The sequence below is a fragment of the Gigantopelta aegis genome, chromosome 9 (assembly GCF_016097555.1).
Source record: "Gigantopelta aegis isolate Gae_Host chromosome 9, Gae_host_genome, whole genome shotgun sequence".
NCBI lineage: Eukaryota > Metazoa > Mollusca > Gastropoda > Neomphalida > Peltospiridae > Gigantopelta > Gigantopelta aegis.
Genome location: NC_054707.1, coordinates 73,391,477 through 73,412,180, shown reverse-complemented (window position 1 = coordinate 73,412,180; position 20,704 = coordinate 73,391,477). Strand labels below are relative to the sequence as shown.

At 38.0% G+C, this 20,704-nt stretch overlaps 2 protein-coding genes across 3 annotated transcripts; one reads left to right on the top strand and one right to left on the bottom strand.

Moving 5' to 3' along the window:
- Positions 1-153: 153 nt before the first annotated feature.
- LOC121380347 (isopentenyl-diphosphate Delta-isomerase 1-like) lies at positions 154-15,336 on the top strand. Of its 2 annotated transcripts, none has more exons than XM_041509131.1 (6): positions 154-257; positions 4,748-4,926; positions 6,245-6,337; positions 7,754-7,884; positions 12,659-12,851; positions 13,676-15,336. In XM_041509131.1, exons 2-6 carry the CDS (start codon positions 4,782-4,784, stop codon positions 13,810-13,812), a joined length of 699 nt encoding a protein of 232 aa, XP_041365065.1. In that variant the 5' UTR covers positions 154-257; positions 4,748-4,781; the 3' UTR covers positions 13,813-15,336. The 2 variants fall into 2 exon arrangements, with proteins under 2 accessions (XP_041365065.1, XP_041365064.1); XM_041509130.1 differs by having other exon boundaries at positions 161-354.
- Positions 14,159-20,027, bottom strand: LOC121380348 (GTP-binding nuclear protein Ran-like). The gene is made up of 3 exons (XM_041509132.1): positions 19,498-20,027; positions 18,052-18,213; positions 14,159-17,077 (listed from the first exon to the last, which is right to left on the bottom strand). Exons 1-3 carry the CDS (start codon positions 19,576-19,578, stop codon positions 16,676-16,678), a joined length of 645 nt encoding a protein of 214 aa, XP_041365066.1. The 5' UTR covers positions 19,579-20,027; the 3' UTR covers positions 14,159-16,675.
- Between the last annotated feature and the right edge of the window lie 677 nt (positions 20,028-20,704).

Here is a 20,704-nt window from a genome sequence, read left to right as displayed (position 1 = left end):
TAGTACAATAATTTATATAATAATAATTATTATTAACGCCTAAATTGAGATGTCTGATGCTTTTATACTCAAATAAAAACAAAAAGAATAATCTTTACATTTTACGACATTTAGTAGGGATTAGTCGTTATTTTCGTTTCGGTTTTTCTCACTAGCACTAGTTTTTACGTAACTGTAACATCAGGCCACGATGGTCAGCTGTTGACAACATGCAAACATTAGAACTGTCATGCGATCGCTTGTGTTTTTCAGTAAAGGTCTGTTAATCAAGATAAGCTCATATTGTTTTTATAGTGTGGGTACAAAACCATCGACTTTATTAAGAGCGGTCTTCAAATCAAATCACGCTTTTGGGTAAGTTCATTTTCTAAGGAAATTTCGCCGCTTTTGGTGGAGCACCAACGTAATATATAATCATATACAATTACATAAAGGCTTTATTAAAGCTCCTAGTTGGGGTAGGTACCATGTGAGGTGAAATATTTGACCTCCCCCCACCCAATTGGTTGGGGTTAGTTTTATAGTTTGATTTAGGTTATCCCCTGTAATAATGATACAAGTACTTCATTCAGGATTTTGTGAGTACGGTACAGCTTTGGTTTGTGTGTGCATTTGTTGCAATATTTTGGTTGAGAAACGGTTAAAACATGGTGCCACAAGTTTTGAATACATTTGTATAATTTTCAAAACAATTGTTTCATTATATTGTTTAAAGTTGGAAAGTTGTTTGTGTCTTTACTGTTTTCTATAAAGTTGAAGATCTCTATATTCAATATTGCCACTATTTGGTTTGATTTTTTAATTTAAAAATACAAAACAACATACAAACAAAACATGCTACATTGTGTTGTTAATCCTGCTTGAAATATAATATTGCCAAACTGTCATCCGATTTCTAACTCGGGCCATATGATTTAAAATTTCATGGGAAACACCTTTTAGTTTCCGTGCCTTGTGATCATGGGAACAAATTGGAAACTGTTTTTAAGTTCCATTGAATAGTAGGATCAGGTACTCAATATAATAATAATCATGGGAAACAAAATCTGGGTTCGGTGATTTTACAAACACGGTACCAGAAACAAAGCCTATCCAACATTAACACAGTGATGTCAGTGTTCTCGCTGGGTGGAAATTAAAGGAGGGCGGCCGCTCGGCACTACACCCTTCAAAAAAACCCCCAAAAACCCAAACAAACGAAAAGCAAAAAAAAAAAAGGAGGAGGGGGTGGGGGATGGGGGGGGTAGTTTGGTTGTCATATTGTTGTGTGTTGGTAGACTTTGAGAAAAGACATACTCCTTATTTTGCCTACAAAAAAGTGCAAAAAGGTTTATAAAAAGACTCGTCTTTTAATTGAACCGAAGATGATATCGGTCTGACATTCACGGACAGTTCCGGTTTTGCTGGACCGATCAAAGTTTTAATATTATTATTTTTAATAAAGATTTCAAGATATACGGAAACAATAAAGATTTTTCTAAAGTGATCTCCTAATGTCAGATACATTTTTGTATTTCCATCTTCATCGAATGAATCGATCGCTGTGATAAAATATTATCGCAAGCTGATAAAAAGTAGTTTCGTTTTTGTAAAGGTGGTGTATATATTATTTGGCACTCAAAATAATTGATTTTAATGATAAACACTACCACTAACATTGTTTTTATAAAGAACTGCTGAATAAACAGAATAACAGAAAGTAAAAACCATCAGTTACAACCAATTATATCTGTAACTGAGGACAAAATATCAAACGAAAGTTCTGATCACGTGACAAATTTGTCGCCAAATAAGAAGGTTTTTTTCAATCAGGGAGATTACCGAATCCGTAAAAAATAAAATGTTTTCATTGCTCAAATAAAATATTACTTTTATAGTGTCTATCAAACATACAAATGGATACAGATATTGGACAAAATAGAGGCTGTTAAAAATACTGTTAAATTACGTTGCGGTAACTGTCGTAAATGTTTCGTCAATTGCTTTTTCGTGCACAACGCGGCTGGTTTCTTTGATGTCCAGTGTGCAGACTAATCGTTGTTTTTTGTGTGGAAAAAGTGTGCATTTGGAAATAGCGGAGATAGGTGCTGGAAAATAAAGGATGGCGCTCAAAAATAAAGGAGGGCGGGGAACGTGAAAGGAGGGCGGCAAAATGGAATAGCGGGGCGGGGCGCCCCGCTTAAATGGAGCAGCGAGAACACTGGATGTCATTAAGAATAGAAATAACAGGTGAAAATAAAGTTACCATATGCTACAAATGTCATATGACCTAAACAATTTGATACCAAAGCCTATAAGCATGACACGGTTTCGTTGGTTTATATTAAATATATGTATTAACACCATACATTAATTACCAACTATGTTAACCAATCAGGGATGAACTTTCTATAGCATGTTAGGTTATTAATATGCACAAATTATGTAAAATAGTAACATTCAGTCATGAAATATTGATTATTTGTATTTCTGTACCCGGTGAACATTAAACAAGCATAAAAAATTTGCTAGCAGCTGTCTCCATATTTGTTTATATACTGAGCATGTACATATGAATTAGTTGTAATATGTGTTTTATAGTGCTCAAAATAGGCAGTAAAATATGGCCTGCTGTTATTATATTGTTTAAATAGGCCAAAAGAAATATGTCCAGATAAGAAGAAAAAATAGGGGCTGCTGGAAATAGACAAGACGAGATGTTTATTAAGTTATTGAGGCCACGTGACCAAGATAACTACTTTTAAAACAAATGAATCATGCGCTACTTGTGTACAAATTAAATACGTGCTGGAAATAGGACAGCATGAGATGAAGGCAGCCTTTGTTTTATTACATAGTCTAGAGTTTTATTACATAGTCTAGAGTTTTGTCATGGCTCGGATTGCATTGCTAAACAATAGATTTAAACAATATTTATCTCATACGATTATATGGCAGTTCAGTATCTGTCAGCAGGGCCTCTAGATTATGGTAGCCCCATTCCCATGGCTAGTGATATTCAACGTTGGGCTAGTAAATACTATTGCCATGCCCAACGGCTAGTGAAAGAAAATAAAGTCAAAAGCTGCCGTTAAGTCTATTTTGTAAATATGAATATTCTGTCCCCACCCCAACCACCCAATGTTAGTGTTTTTGACTGTTAGGTGACATATCTGATTATTATAAACAGTGAGTAATGTAATTAATGTACTTACTTTAATAAATGAATGGTAAAATATATAACAGGGGTATTTTATTAATTAATAAAAAAAAATTGAAGTGTTTTATAAAAACATTTGACCTTTCATTTGACCAGTCAAAACCTTACTTGCAGAATCATGCCAGTGATTTGAAAAGAATTTGAAAACATTCGGGATTATGCCGTGGGTAAACAAAATGATTCGGGTGAATTACAAAGTATGCCGAAAACTAACTGCAATATAAAATTTTATGTAAAATTAGTTTCAAGACGAAAAAAAAATCATGATGGTATAGCCATAAAATCTGTTTATACTAGTACACAATCCAGAGTTTATTACTGCCTTTTCCCCCCTATTTTTTCAATGTTGAAATAGACCAACAATTTCAACTATTGCATAAATAGTCTTGTCTGATATTTTTAGAATTTGTACGCTCCTGAATAACACTATAAAAGGCGAAGTGTAATTGGTCGATATTTAAATTATTATTTATAGATGAAATGTCACCTGGACATGGGAGTCCACGCAATGCTGTTAGATCTACTGGTAGACCCAGTAGAGCTAATTTTAATCAGATTGGAAAAAGGCTCATTTAATCTCAGGGCAGCATGTAGATTGATAACATAGCGCTGACATCGACATGGTAACTGAGACGTAGGCGAAAGTTTCCGTTACAATACCATAACTAGGCAGCATGGTGCTGATAAAGCAAGATCTTTTATATGCACCATCCCACAGAGAGGGTAGTACATACCACAGCCTTTGATATACCAGTCATGGTGCTCTGGCTGGAACGAGAAATAGCTCAATGGGCCCACCGACGGGGATCGATCCTACACTGACCGCGTATCGAGTGAGCGCTTTACCACTGGGCTACGTCTAGCCCCTTATCTATTACAGTGCGTTTAATTAAAGACTGTATTTATTATCGACGAAATGAACACAAAGCACCAAAACACACACACACAGAGAGAGACACAAAATAAAAAACATTATCCCTTCCAAACATGCCTCATCTATAATCAGAATTCAGTAACAAAAACAGGAAAGTTCGAGACCAAACGAAACTGATAATTTTGACTTTGTCAATCTGTCATGGAAAATTTTGATGAAATACATCTACAGTTTGTATGTTTAACAGGTTTCATTGGCAAACTAGTTTGACTTTCCGCATCATGAATCGGGGTCACAAGTGCCCAGTATTACTCGCCCGGGGGACTAGCACCATTTAAATTGTACTCGCCTCCAGGGATTTCTACTCGCCTGGGGCAAGCGTTAGCTCTATCCCTGCGCTAGATTATGGAGGCAGTGTGCCACACCATGCCAAAACAAGCTGAGGAAAACACCAATAATTATTAGCAAAGCATTATTATTAGTGTCTGAAGTACATATATAACAGTAAGTATGATGGAATTGTCAATTTAATAAATTTGTAATGATCTTTCTAAATTCTATGGTGGTTAGAACACACTATGCATATTTCAATATCTGATGTCTTTAACCCATGTGACATAGTACTGATTTAAGTGATTAATAAGAAGTTAAACATATAATAATTTGTTTTACAGTTTGAGAAGTGTACATTCGGTGAGTGTAAAAACGATGTCTGGAGATGATGTGTTGAGTGGGTTGGACGAGACTCAGATAAAACTCATGCAAGAAGAATGTATTCTCGTTGATGAACAAGATAAAAACATTGGGTCGGCTTCAAAGAAGGCTTGTCATCTACTAGAGAATATTAACAAAGGTATTTAGTTATGTATTTTTTAACTTCTGGTTGATGTGAGATGGGAGTTATTCTAGTGGATTTGTCTAACCCTGTGATTTGTCTGAAGTCTTAAAATAGGCCACATATGTTGTATATTTGTTAGTCACAAGGTTCCAACCAATAATGGAGAGGTGAATGGGGTGGCAGAGGTAAATTATTTTGTATGGAGACTAATCATCTTTCTAGGCTGTTAGTCCCCAGGCTAACACATCGTTTTCTTGATTTATGGCCCTGTCTTATATACCGTATATTGTCCGTGTATTAGCCGACTCCTTGGATAAGCCGACCTCTTAGTTTGACCCTAAATATCTAGTACAAAATCATCGGCCTTGTGTATAAGCCGAAGTCATCTTTTGTCCGGCTGTATATTGTATCGATTTCAATAATACTGTCAACAAATAGACTTGTGCTTTTCTTGTTCATTATATTTGTTTTCCCTTTAATTATTACAAACACAGTAATCGTGATCGCAATCAATATGGCAATGCTAACATCTACCATGCCGTGAAATATAATTTAGAACTGATAAAGCATAACAGGAAAATAAATAATTCAAGCTATAATAACATCACTACACACAAGTAATTAATTTATTCACTGGACAGCAAAAAGTAAAATCGTTGAGGCATGTTTAATCCCCCACCACACACACAGAAACAAAAGATCATGCGGTCCGTGACTGCAGCTGTTCACTGTATATAGTATGGTCATGTGACAATAGTGGGAGTAATTATTGTCCTGAAATTCATGTTATGTTTTTTCAGTCGGTAATGTTAATAATGAGCTTAATTTATTTATGACATCACTTTACAGTTTAATGCACCCTCCCAACAAAACAATAATATTAAAAATATAATACTTGTTTGAAGAAAAAACACCGTTTTGTATCTTAAATTTGCTATATGAAAGACTGGTCCCAGCACAGGTCAAACAAAGATGGCGGACAGTTGGAAAGAATACGTTTTTACCATTGAAATGACAATAAAACAAGTAATTTTATTATTATTATTCATCAAACTTATAATGCATTCAAGAACAAAAAACTGCATAATATTGCATGATGGGGTGTTTTATTTATACTGTGCACAAATTATTGTTACATAATCTGTGAAAGGCTTAGGGTCTGATAAAAATTTATAAGTCACGGTCGGGAGTATTTTCGATAGGAATTTTATGCTCCAATTTGTTGCCTCTGTGTATAAGCTGACTCTTCTTTTTGAAAGTGTTTCTAGACTTCAAAAGTTGGCTAATACATGGCAATATACGGTATTGGTTATGCTTATGTTTCTACCTGTAGGCATGCTACATAGAGCTTTCAGTGTGTTTCTTTTCAACACAAAAGGTGAACTTCTGCTGCAGCAGAGATCAGATGCCAAGATAACTTTTCCAGGTAAGCTACTAAACTATTTATGTAAGATTATTTTCATTGACCCTGACCTTTATTAAATTTATAATACCATTTCATTTATCACTCACTGCTTCATTTACATTGAGGGAATTTAGAATAATAATAAAAGATGTTGAGTAAACTGATGTCCGAAAGTAAGCAAATGTAATGCTAACTTTATTCATCCCTATGAGTACATCAGGAAGAGACTATAGGTTTTGTCTCTGTCTGTACATCTGTCAGTCTGTATGCCCCACATAGTTTTCCAGATGTTTTTGTGTGCAATTCCTCTAGATATTGAGCTAAAAGTTGTGTATAGCTTTTGATTGAAAACAAAAGGATTGAGCACAAGTTTGCCAATTTACTAGGTCCTGTCCTATACAAGTGTATAGCTTTATCATGTAAAGTTAAATATGTTTGACAGAGTTGTGGCCCTTGATCTTAAGGGACAAACTTTTGTTGAGCCCGGTAAGGGACATGTATTACTTTAGCAATACTCTCAGAATGATTGTCTCATTTTATTTTGTGGTGGTGTGTAATGGAAAACATGATCAGATCTATTTCAATTATTGTCAGATTTAGACATATAGTGCCTTGAAATGTAGATGGAGCATTCATCAGTGGTAGATCTCCATACATCAGCATTAACGAGTCAAGCCAATCATCCTCAGTGGAAAGACTTACCCTACCCCCTTTTTATAAATTATTCAAAATTTACCCATTAATAAGTAATTTTTCTGTCCCGCACTCGACCACTGGCCATGCCAGAGACTGGGTGTGGGAGAGACGTGCCTGAACCTTAATTGGATAGAGGCACGTTAATAGAGTTTACGAGTACGAGTTGAAAGACCCTTTAACATTTTTACCATTCCCTAACCTGAACTAGGAATGTGATATGTATACATTAGTTGGAAAACATTGCTTGTAAGTGTTAAAATGTTTGTTTTTGTTTAATGACACCACTAGAGCACATTGATTTATTAATCATAGGCTTTTGGATGTCAAACATTTGGTAATTTGACATTTAGTCATTGAAAGGAAACCCACTACATTTTTCCATTAGTAGCAAGGGATTTTTATATGCACCATCCCACAGACAGAATAGCACATAGTATACTACTGCCTTTGATATACCATTTGTGGTGCACTAGCTGGAACGAGGAATAGCCCAATGGGCCCACAGATGGGGATCTATGTTAGACCACCGCACATCAAGCGATTGCTTTACCACTGGGCTACGTCTCGTACCTGCTTGTAAGTGATAATAAAGAAATAAAGAGTAGCCATGTTGAAGCAAGTTTCTTCTCCATGGTAATTGATGTGCTGGGGTGATGTTGAACAAATGTTCACTTTGTTTTTGTCTTTTCGAGAATATTTCACGGTTCTTATAATTATACCTTTGTAACATTGCAACTGCAGGTCATTTCACAAATACCTGCTGTAGCCATCCTTTGAACTTCCCAGCCGAGTTGGATGAAAGCAGTGCAATGGGTGTCAAGAGAGCTGTCCAAAGAAAACTAAACCATGAACTGGGCATTAGACCAGAGCAGGTAAAACTGGGTTAATCTTGTCATAGGTGATTTTTCACTTAAAAATGTATAATTTTTAATGAAAAGCCAGCAACTGGTTCAAATTTGAACCTCTTAACTGTGCCAAGAATATGTTATACATCCTCTTTCTCCCATCCCTAGCCATGAAAGACAGGCGTATTCCATGACATCAGCCCATGCAGAATAAATCGGTCTTGCATGACCACGTGACTTCTGTTTGAGCTGATATTATCATTGGGTGACGATACGTAAATGGCAAAATAACGCAAGAAATTCTTTTCATATTTCATAAAAACAAGGAAACCTGCTGTCATAATGAAATTATACTATCATTTTCGGTTTATACTTTTAGTATAAACCATTTTTGGGAACATTCTTTTCAATGGTTATGATTATTTTATTGTAAGATATAAAAAAAAGTAAGTAGGTTTTTTCACGTTTTCCCAAAATACTTGTTTTTCATCTACTGGATGTGAGAAAAATAATCCTCCTTCTTCTGCGATCCCAGCCATGTTAGATGGGTAGTCCGGTATTGTGGACGAAGTCCGCAGTCAGCCTTAACGACATCGCCGGTCCCCACAGCTTCTCCCTTAGATCCACTGCACTGGGCCACATTTGTTGGGCTGGTGTCTGTGGACCAGTGCCACTTGGGCACTCGTCCGTGTGAGAGATTTCCAGCCTGAAGAGATGTGAGAGGAGCTGACAATGTCCTGTTCTCAGCCTGAAGATGGTGACCTGTTGTGACCTGTTCAGCTGGTAGATGCCATTCCCTTCAGGCCCTATCTGCAGATGCAGTGGGTTTTTTTAGAAGGGTCTTGACTTCACCATATGACATTTGGTGGGCAGTTTTCTCCTGTTTGCTGTCCAGCTTGGAGAGTCTGTCAGCTTTTTCATTTCCCATAACACCACAGTGGGAGGGGATCCACTGTAACACCAGTTTTGTTTTGGAGCCCAGTGTTTGGAGTTCCCTTCTGGTATCCTGGAGGATCTGGTCTATCTGGAGAAGGGCTCGGCATGTTTGAGAAAATGGGTCGTCTCTTCCATTCAGGATCTGAGCAGCATGAAGTAAGGCACAGGTTTCAGCTCTGAAGTTGGTGGAGAACTGACCAGTGGCGACAGACTTGGTGTCAGAGCTGCCGTCAGGATACTGTATGTAGACACCACCTCCCCCATTTCGCACAGCATTTTCTGCAGAGCCATCTGTGTAGACTCGGGTCCAGGTGGTGGGTGGGTGTCCCTGTCCAGCATTTCAAGGGTCAGGGATTTCAGTTCTACTGCTGCGTGGTCTTCTTTTGCTCCGACTCCATGAACGTCAAGGATGACAGGTGGGATATCCACTGACCATTCCTCATAGTCTTGGAGCACTTCCTGTTGTTGGTTTTTGAGCGGGAGATGTTCACCATGTATTTTCTGAAGAGCCTTAAACAGGTGATTTGGACTCTGCCGTTTGATGCGGTTCTTGGTCAGAGACTGGAGCTTGGAGTGCAGTGGGTGAGATGGAAGCCTCTTAATTTTTTCACTTTGTCTCAGGAGCTTCTTGTCTCTTCTCTCTTTGAGTGAGAGTAGGCCAGATATCTTCTCCATTGCAGCTATGGGGGTGGTCTTCATGCCACCTGTGATGACTAGGAGGCTGGCATTCTGCGTCTTGTCTAAATGGTCTGTGTTGCTTTTTGCTGCTGTAGACCAGGAGGTGGAGGCGTATTCACTGTGGGGTCGGACAGATCCTGTGTATACTTGGGTCAGGATCTTCATGTTGGCACCCCACTTTGTGCCAGCCAGTTTCTTCATCACGGCCATCTTCTTAGTGACTTTACTGTGAATCACGTTGATGTGAGGGGACCATGTGAGCCTCCTGTCCAGTGTCACCCCAAGGTAGGTTGGGTTGTCATGCTGCAGAATGTCCTGGTTATCAATCTGCAAGCCTGAACTTTTCTTTCTTGGGGGAGAGGGAAAAACATGTGGCTTCGGTTTTTGTGACCATCCACTCTTGGCCCAGTCTGAGATCGAGTTCATTGTCACCTGCATCCTATGTGCTGCTGCGTTACTCTGTTCTGCTTTGGTCCAAACTGCTAGGTCATCAGCATGAAGTGCTGTGGAGATGTGGGTGGATAACTGGTCTATGAAGACCATGAAGAGTGTTGACGAGATTACTCCCCCTTGTGGTACACCCTCTCGGATCTTCACTAGCTTGCTCATCTGACCATCCAGTTTTACGCTGACCTTTGAAACAGGTAGCTGTGGATCCATTGGTGCATTCTGCCACACACTTTCTTTTTGAGGAGCTTCAGGAGGAGGCCTTCTTTCCACACTTTGTCAAAGGTCTTGGTCAGGTCGACAAAGATGGCAGTGGTTTTCATCTTCTGTTGGAAACCATCTTCAATGTCCTGAGTTAGGAGCGCTATCTGGTCTTCCGTGCTTCTGTTTCTGCGGAAACCTGACTGACTGACTGACTGAGCTTATGAGGCCATTCTTCTCTAGGTGGTGTTGGAGGTGCCTGTTGACCATGCGCTCCATGGTTTTGCTAAGACAGCTGAGGAGGCTGATGGGGCGATAGCTACTCTTTGTTGTGCTTCCTTTTTCTTCTTCAAGATGGGTGTTATGATGACTTCCTTCCAACAACTTGGGACTTCACCAGAGTTCCAGGACTGGTTGAATATGTCTAATAACTTCTGCTTGATGTTCTTGCCAAGATGTTTGATCATTTCGTTGGTGATCCCATCTTTTCCCGGTGCCTTTTTGGTTTTTTAGCTGTCTGATGGCACAGTTCAGCTCTTGGATAGTAAAATCTGAAGTCATTGCAGCTGATGGCATTTGCTTTCTAAGCTCCTCTTTTATTTTGCTTCTGACTTCAGTTTTTTTTTCATGGGGAACATCTAGGAGACTCTCATCTCTCAGGTAAATAATATGATGTCAGGGACTCGGCAAGCCTCGTCCCTGACAACAAATTATGTACCCTCGGGCGGAATAGCCCTGTCCCACATGGACACATATGAAGGATTCTTTTAGTCCATGGCTGGTAATGCTGTACAGTGATAGTCGACCAGACAAATACATCTAGAAATCTACTTGGCCACCAATATATTCACTTGCCAAATAAATGGTTTGTTTTATTCAAGAAAAAGGACAATGTTTTTTATTACTTAAAATGAAACTGCATTGAAAATTTTCACTGGTCAACAGGACAACAACCACCAAGGTACATTTCGCATGTCCAAATAGATTTTCACTTGCTGGGACAAACAGGCAAGTGTTTATTTCGAATGCTGCCATTGAGCACTGTTGTACATCCCCACACAACTTACGTTTGTTCCACACATAGAAGAATAGCTACAGTTAGTCCAGTGAGTTACTTCCCTTTACACTGTTTCTTTCTGAACCAAAGAAAGAAATGTTTTATTTAACGACGCACTCAACACATTTTATTTATGGTTATATGGCATCAGACATGGTTAAGGACCACACAGATTTTGAGAGGAAACGCACTGTCGCCACTACATGGGCTAATCTTTCCGATTAGCAGCAAGGGATCTTTTATTTGCGCTTCCCACAGGCAGGATAGCACAAACCATGGCCTTTGTTGAACCAGTTATGGATCACTGGTCGTTGCAAGTGGTTTACATCTACCCATTGAGCCTTGCGGAGCACTCACTCAGGGTTTGAAATTGGACGACACTGTTACTTAACTTCACCAGTAAATTACTACTTTCATTGTTTCAGCAAAAAATAAAACCCAACAACATTATATGGTATCCCGGTGGGATACTGGGTTATTGAAGTCTAGTATCCAAAATTAAATTCTGGTATCCCCGGGATATCAGGATACCGTTAATCTCGAATACTGGGAAGCCTGCTTCATTTTGCCCATTGGTAGCAAGAAATTCTTTATATGCACCACCCCATATACAGGATAGCACATACCACTGCCTTTGATATACAAGCCGTGGTGCGCTGGTAGGAAGCCAATGGGGATCGATCTCGGACTAACCGTGCATCAGGCAGATGTTTTATCAATGGGCTACTCCCACCCTGGAAGGAATATTTATGAAGTTGGACTCGTACAGCATAACAAAATCATTAGCAGCAAAGAGGTTGCACATCATTAGCAGCAAAGAGGTTAAAACAGCTGTCATATAGTGGTATAGCACTTCTCATTGAGAATTCAACTGAACCCAAGATAACTTGGGAGGGTGTGTGTGTCTGCAAATTGTGGGCTATGAAGGGTTTTTGCAAACCTCAGGGGTTCAAGTAAGATGGTACAAGGGTTTTGCAAATAACTGGTGCTATGGAAAGTTTCCCAAAAATGTATTGTGAATCATGGAAATTTTGAGGGAATTTGCAAAATTTACATGTTCAACAAATGAATGAGGTTTTAAATTCCAAGGTTCCATTAAGGTTGTCCAGGGGTTTATCAGATAAAAGGGATTATGATGGGTTTTACAAAGTGAAAAACTGCAATAAATAAATCCTGCATTTGTCATATTATAAAATATATAGATATATATAGGATATTAAACAAGCTTCCGTTTTGTATCATATTTATATCCTGAAATTATTTCATGAGGGACATAAACATGATACGAAATGGTAGCGAGCTTAATATCCTATTTATTATCGTAATTTACATCACTCAACTCGTTTAGTTAATGTTCCTGTAAGGTTGTAGTGACGTCTAAGTGTTCAGTCCCACTTGGCATTCTAGTGGGACGTATCACTTTGACATGTACCAAGATATTTTTAACCATATCGATATTAAATTAATTTATTTCCCGCCCAGGTTCCACTAGATAAAATCCACTACCTGACGAGGATCCTGTACAAGGCGGACAACGTGCCACATGACGGCAAGTGGGGTGAGCACGAGATCGACTACATCTGCTTCTTCCAGGGAGACGTGGATGTTCAGCCTAATGAAAATGAAGTTAAAAGCTACAGATATGTTGATAAGAAAACTTTGAATGATTTAGTTGGTAAGATTTCTTTTTATTATTTAGAGGAATGGTTTATTTAGAGCCGTGGGGTAAAGAGTGAGTGAAATTCTTAGAATATCAAAAGCCACTGTTGTTGGTTTTTTATCACTTTTCTGTCAATGCTCTGACCTTTTTTTTTCTTCAAATAAACATTTATTGACACCAGAAAACAAATATAGTAGTGCCAGGGCAATGCTCTAACCTTAGTTGAGGTCTGTAGTATTATTAGTGAATACCACAGGCACATAAATGACCCCTAAAAAAGTGTGTAGTTTTTGAGGTGATGGCAAGTTTCTACTATCTAAAAAAAAAAAGAGTTAAATCATCGGCTATTGGATGTCAAACATTTGGTAATTCTGACACGTAGTCATCGGAGGAAACCTGCTACATTTGTTTTTAATGCAGCAAGGTATATTTTGTATTTACTTTCTCACGGACAGGAAAACACATACCACAGCCTTTGACCAGTTGTGGTGCACTGGTTGGAATTAGAAGAAACCCAATCAGTTGAATGGATCCACTGAGGTGGTTCGATCCTGCAATGCAAGCACCTCAAATGAGCACTCAACCGACTGCCCCCTATCATTCTAAGGACCATCTGTTTTACTTAATAGATAAGAACAGTATGTACAAATTTTAATGTAATGTCAGTCATGTATTTCTACACACAAAAAGTGAATGCTATGTTTGTAGCTGTGGATTCTTTCATACTTCTTTGCCATATACTGTAATACAAATATAGAACTTGAAGGCAGGTTATCATATTATATTAGAATAATTTCAGCTATTTTTAGATATTAAATTTTATAGTTGTTATTTTACAGAATCATCCAAGACGAATGGGATCTTGTTGACTCCCTGGTTTAAACTGATTGTCAAAACTTTCTTGTTCAAATGGTGGGATCACTTGGATGACGTAAAATCAGTGGAAGACCAAGCTACGATACACAACATGTTATAGCGAAATTTGAAGTCATAACTTTAACAAAATATTATTCATAAAATGGCATCTTGATGAACTTTTATTTTAACTTTGAGACATTTAGGAACAAGATGATTATCATTTCATTATTGAAGTTGTCATGTTGCAATTTAATTTATATTTAATTTTACTTTAGCAAAACAATACAAAAAGTTTGTTTAATGACACCACAAGAGCATATTGATTTGAAAACAATACAAGTACAGTATTAATGAATTTACATACACCTGGAAATAAATAAGCACTAGTTTTGATCATATGTTTTATTCTTCACAAGTAATTTTGACCTTTGGTGGATACAAAAAAAACTGAAATTAATGTTCTGTGTATTCAGGGGATATTGAAAAAGATTGACAGCAAGTGACATTGTCATTATATCAACATTTAATGTATTCTAGTGAAAAAGATAGAATCCATAAATAAATATTCATGAAAATTTATGGTAATTAACTATAGAATTACACCGACGTGCTCAATAAATGCCCAATAGATACAGAATTTGTAAAAACTTTCAATGTCACTTTTTAACCACATCGAGACAGACAACTATTTTTAGGCACACTTTTGGTCATAATACAATTCAGGTGGTGCTTAATTCATTTAATTTCCAGAGGTATATATTTCTGCTTTCTGAAATTGTAATTAAAACTTTCATTCACAGTATATTTAAAGAGTAAAAAAAAAAAGGAGTATGTGTCTCAGTATAGCTTAGTAGATTAAGAATCGGATGAAACAAATAGGCTTTTCAAACTTTGAATCAATTTCCTGAACTTATGGGACTTGCCCCTAGTCCCACAAATTAGCCTGAATGTTCCAGTAGTCTACCAATGAGACTACTAGGTGAGTACCATGCGTTCAGAGGTCAGGTTAGGTGTTAATGAGAAGAGAAAAGGTCTTTATAGAGCGGACGGTGGATTTCAAGTTTCTTAAAGTATTTATGATTCTCTGCAGCTCCTTTTCGTACATGGTACATGGTTATGTTTGTAAAATGGATTTTACATTAAAAAACGAATAACTATAGTCTCCTATCGTACACAAATTATTTTCTGTAAATAATCTCAATTTTGTTTGTCATAAAAAATAACCAAAAAATACTATTTTTGTGTGCAAGTTACAAAACAATCGGCTCAGAAATAACTTGTAGTAAATTCCATAGTATAAAAAAAGATGTTCCCTGTGGGACGGACTAAAGCTTTAACAATATGAAAAATATCTGCAGAATCCTCTGTTCAGTTCATCTTCCATAGAAATCTATCGAACAGAACTTGTTAAGTATGGATATAACTTATAATGTTGTAACACATTATTTCAAACTAAGCTGATGTAGTAGTTTAGGATTCAAATCATACACTACGTGCATGTGAGAATTTAGTTTGTGTTTCATGCCTTTACTCTGTAACCATGGTATTTAACAATGACAATGTAGTTGTTATTTAAATGTATTGATCTTATTTTTCAAATACATTTTGTTATCTTTGTTAAATTATAATTGTCCTTCTGGTGTTTTTTTAATTCTTGAATTTTTTTGGACATTTAATTCATGTTCATTTATATTGCTGAAAAGCTCAAATTGTTTTTATTTGTTCAGATAGGAAAATGTTTTAAATATTGGTTTTAATGTACATAGATATGTACATTCATACACACAACTTGAAAATAGGTGAACACATTAAAACTGGAACAATCTTTGGAATGTCCTTCTGTAATTTTTCTTTTATTAAGAACTAAATCACATAGTACAATGAACATGTATATAAATGAATGAAGGACGAAACATTTTTAAAAACACACTAAACTCATTTTATTTACAGAACTTGTACTGCAATGGACATATGGTAAAGTGGTGATGTCATTAAGAACAGAAATTTCACACAAAATACAATATTGGTTAAACCTTGTTACATGCAACCAAGGAATCTATAAAATGTACTGTAATGACAGTTCCTCCGATGTATGTACATATACATGATTATATCAACAGATAGGACAAATCCAAAATGCCTTGTACAGACACGTGTGGTTGATACAAAATGTGATATTTATAGCAGATTGAAATGTAGTGTATTTGAATTGTCATTAGTTTATATTTCCATTTATCACCAGAAATGGATAAACCTTGCTTTTCTGTAATTTCACATTTTAATGTTACTAGATCCTCCACACTACTTTTCAAGACCCAACAAAATGTTTCACATTATTTTGTCCAAAGTCATTTTAATGAGTTGTTTTCATCACTGCACCACCGTAAATCCTTACAGTCAACATAAATATTATTCTGTGGCATTGCAAATAATCTGTGCAGACCTCGCCATTTAAGAGGAGCTAGCAATCTCGCTCTCCATCACTCCCCAGAATATACATCAAGGGAAGTAATTTTAGCTTCCGTTAACTTGTGAAATTTATATGGTATCTCAAATGGCTCCCTTTAATCTTAGGTGAGTAATTAATCATGGCAAGGTCTGTGGTGGTGGTGAGGTTGATTAAAAACATTTTATTGTACAAAGAACAAAAGAATCGGGTACAAGTTTGACAGCTTACGAGGCTATCTTCTATATACATAATGGTCTTGCTCTGGGTGATCAGAAAATTTCGCCAAAATTATCTTAAAAATGCAAAACTATAGCTATTTTCCAACCAAAAATAAATTATCATACAATTCTTTTGCCAAATTAAAATAAAATTCACCAACTGTTCTTAAAATTCGCAGTTGACGAATTTGGCAAGTGGCAGAGCAAGCCCTGACATACAACATACATGGCGACTATATTATGTAACTATATTTAAACAGTTGTGATTAACCAGAGGAAGGAAATGTATTATGTACAAAAAGGTGGTGAGGCAATCAAAGGTCATCATCCTCTGGCAGTGGCATATTCTTCGCCTCTTCCAGATCCTTCTCCAGCTGTGCTATCTGGTGGTCCTCGAGGGTCACTGTAGGTGGCATCACTGTTGGAGCCTGGACAAAGTTTAGTCTTGGATCGCCCACCAGTTTCTGAGCCAGGGTCAAGAAGGGCTTCTCAATGTTGTAATTGCTTTTAGCGCTCAGGTCAAGGTACATGAGGTTCTTCTTCCTGTGGAATACGACGTGCTTTGGTTTCACTTTGCGGTCCTTCTCGTCGACCTTGTTGCCGCAGAGCATGATGGGAATGCTACCGCATACTCTGACAAGGTCCCGCCACCACACTGGAACGTGCTGGTATGTTGTCTTGGAGGTCACGTCAAACATGATGATGGCACAGTGGCTCTATATAAGTAGAAAAAAAAGGTTGATGTGTACATGCTTAAAATTACTAACAAAATCCTTAGCTTTATATGCATACCATCTGACATAACATCTAGAATGTTAAAGTGGCCACTTATCATACGAAGCCGCCTTTGTTTTTCACCATATTGAAAAATTGATGTTTGTTGAATTTAAAACATCATTTCTATCTAGATAGTAGCTTGAGTGTCCTCTAGCCTTGCAGTTTTATAATCTGATGCCACAGAATTTAAGCTTGATTTTTTTTTTTTAGTTGACTCATGACGAAACTTCTTTGTTGGTGACCAATAGTCCTGAACTGGCTGTATAAATTGATCTGTTAAGCCAGTTTTTGATTAAATGACCAATACAAATACTACAAAGTTTGATTTCATGCACATAATTGTAATCCTATAGTCGGGAATTTATCCAGGTGTTCTGTGGGGTTACTTCCCAAAAGAAAGTGGAACTGAAATTTTTCTCACAGGCCTTGGCGACATCGTGGTTAGGCCATCGGACTACAGGCTGATAGGTACAGGGTTAGTAGCCCGGTACCGGCTCCAACCCAGAGCGAGTTCTTACGGACTCGATGGGTAGGTGTAAGGCCACTACATCCTCTTCTCTCTCACTAACCACTAACAACTAACCCACTGTCCTGAACAGACAACCAAACTAGCTGAGGTGTGTCCAGGGCAGCGTGCTTGAACCGTAATTGGATATAAGCACGAAAATAAATTGAAATGAAATAAATGAAAATTCTTAATTTCTATGCTAACATTTCCCAATATATTTATTTAATTATGTCTGATTTAACAGTGGTAGGCCTATACTGCGTCATTCAGTGGCCTAAAAAAAAAATATATATCACAAGTATTATTAACTTGATCTAATTTTCCCCATTTCCATCAGACATGGGACCCTGGTGAAAACTCCGTGTTATATCCCTGACTATAGTGAATGTTAGTAGGCCTACTCACATTGATATAGTAGCCATCTCTGAGCCTGCCGAACTTCTCCTGTCCTGCAGTGTCCCACACTTGGAATTTTATTGGTCCTCGATTGGTGAAGAATGTTAGCGAGTGGACCTCTGCTCCAATCGTTGCGTCATACTTTTTTTCAAATTCTCCGGTAATATGGCGCTGGGAAAAGAAAAGTAGAAGAGTGCTGATATATGAAATGACTAGGAAATCCAAATATCGTTAACTGCCTGTACTGTAATATTTAACACACGCATTTACGCACACACATCCACAGACGTTGAGGTACGATCCTACTCGCTGAAGCAAAACTTCAAATTCGGGCAAAAATTTTAGAGATATTCTGGCAAAATGTGCAAACCTGAGACCTTTTTACTATTATTTCCATCATTATTCCCTCAAAATTAATCCATGTAAAAATGCGTAGTGATTAGTTTGCAAACTTATATAGCTGTTTGGTAGCAGGCCCTAATGCTAATATGAATAAATGTTCGCGCATTTCGTTTTATTTCGGGTAAAAACTAGCCTGCCCAACTCCCCCCCCCCCCCCCCCCCCCCCCCCCACACACACACAATGGAGCCCGTACGCCTATGCGTACAGAGGTACATACGGTATACCTTTCCTTAGTGGACATCTAGGCCAACTATAATCTTGACTTGAAACTGGTAGGTAATGGGTGCGCATCCCGGTACCGGCTTCTATCTAGAGCGAGTTTTAACGACTAGGGTGGGTAGGTGTAAGGCCACTACACCGACTTCTTCTTCACTATGAACTAACCCACTGTCCTGAAAAAAACAGTCATAGGCGAGGGGAGTGCCTCACGTGGACATATAGATCGGACTTTAAACATTTAGACCGTTCAAAATTTTATGTCGAAATTCCTTTTTTTTTAAAATATTATTTTGGACTGTCCTAAATGCTCCAAATTATATAAATATTCGGCCGAGCAGTCAATCCTTTTTATTTTTGGCTTGTAACTTTTTATATATTTTTGTATTTATTCTACTAATTTTTTTACTAATTGTATTTTCAAAATTCTGCCCATATTCTGTAGACGAAAATCTTGAGACGACAGGTTCCTTGTTTCTAGTTTATTAATCCCCTATCGGTCCAACCGGAGGGTGACTATAGGTTTCATCTCCGTCCGTCTGTCCGTCTGTCTGTCCCACATATAGTTGTTCGGATGGGTTTTATTTTTAGAATACCTTGAGATTTAGAGCTGAAATTTTGTGTACAAGTTTATAATGTACTGTTACAGATCAAGTTTGACTCGTTGCAAATAACCCATTTTTGACGGAGTTACGTCCTTGAACGTAGGATATGTGAAAATTAGTTTTCCTGACTTTTTTTTGACCAAAATTTTAAAGGGTACGTTTTGGTATGGGTACATTTATATTAGTCTAATACTAAAACATGATTAATTGTTATAAGTTTAATAAATTTACCTTACAAAATGTAGTTTTACCGACAGCTCCATCTCCAATTAAAACCAGCTTAAAAGTTGGCATATCTTGTACTGTTGCCATATTGATCAGAAATGATAAAACAGTGAAACGAGTTCTGATTTTAACGTAGTAATGCAACCACTTTTATTCAGTCTTAACCACATTGAGACTGTTCCAGCAGGTTTAAACCGACCCGTCATGTTGCCAAAGTATATTGGTAATGGGAAATTTTGACCGTACTTATCAGACATAATTTCTTGGCATTGTGCAATGTTCGTTTCGCTCGAAACACTTCGCTTATTTTCGTTCCTTTTGCCGAAATTTGCCGAATCATCCCGAAAGTTATTCTTACTGTCGAGTAGCTTCAGTCACAGGTATCCCCAAAAGAATGACATCCGATATGTTATACTTACGTTATATACTCTTCAAAAGAAGAAAACGCAAAACCACTTTGTCGTAACATTTGGAGAATTGATTTAATTATTGAATGGTGAGTCCGATAATTACCAAATGTTGCAGGATTGTTCACAATTCACTCTAGTCCATTGTGAGTAAGTGATAGACACACCACCAAGGTCAAGGTCATCTGGAGTCAATACCGGGTGTGGCCCCCGCGTGTGTTGACAACTGCCTGGCACCGCCTGCCCATTGAAGCAACCAGAGTACGGATGACGTCCCGGGGGATGGTGGCCCACTCGGCCTGCAAGGCTGCTGCCAGCTCGGGCAGGGTCTGGGGCTGTGGTTGTCGCTGTCGGAGGCGTCGGTCCAACTCGTCCCATAGATGCTCAATTGGGTTCAAATCCGGTGATATCGATGGCCAAGGAAGGACATTAATGTTGTTGTTCTGTAGGAAAGCCGTTGTGAGACGTGCTGTGTGAGGCCTGGCGTTGTCATGTTGGAACACTGCGTTGGCGTTGGCCATAACTGGAACGATGTGTGGCCGGAGGATCTGGTCAATGTAGCCCTGTGCATTCAGGTTGCCCTGCACGCGGACCAGGTCAGTTCTGCCAGTGTGTGAGATGGCTGCCCACACCATGACACTACCCCCGCCGAATCTGTCCACTTCCTGCACGCAGTTTGCCGCATAACGTTCACCACGACGCCTATACACGCGACATCTTCCATCATGACGTCGGAGCAGAAATCGGGACTCGTCACTGAACCACACCTGTCTCCATCGCAGTTGAGGCCATTGTCGATGAATCTG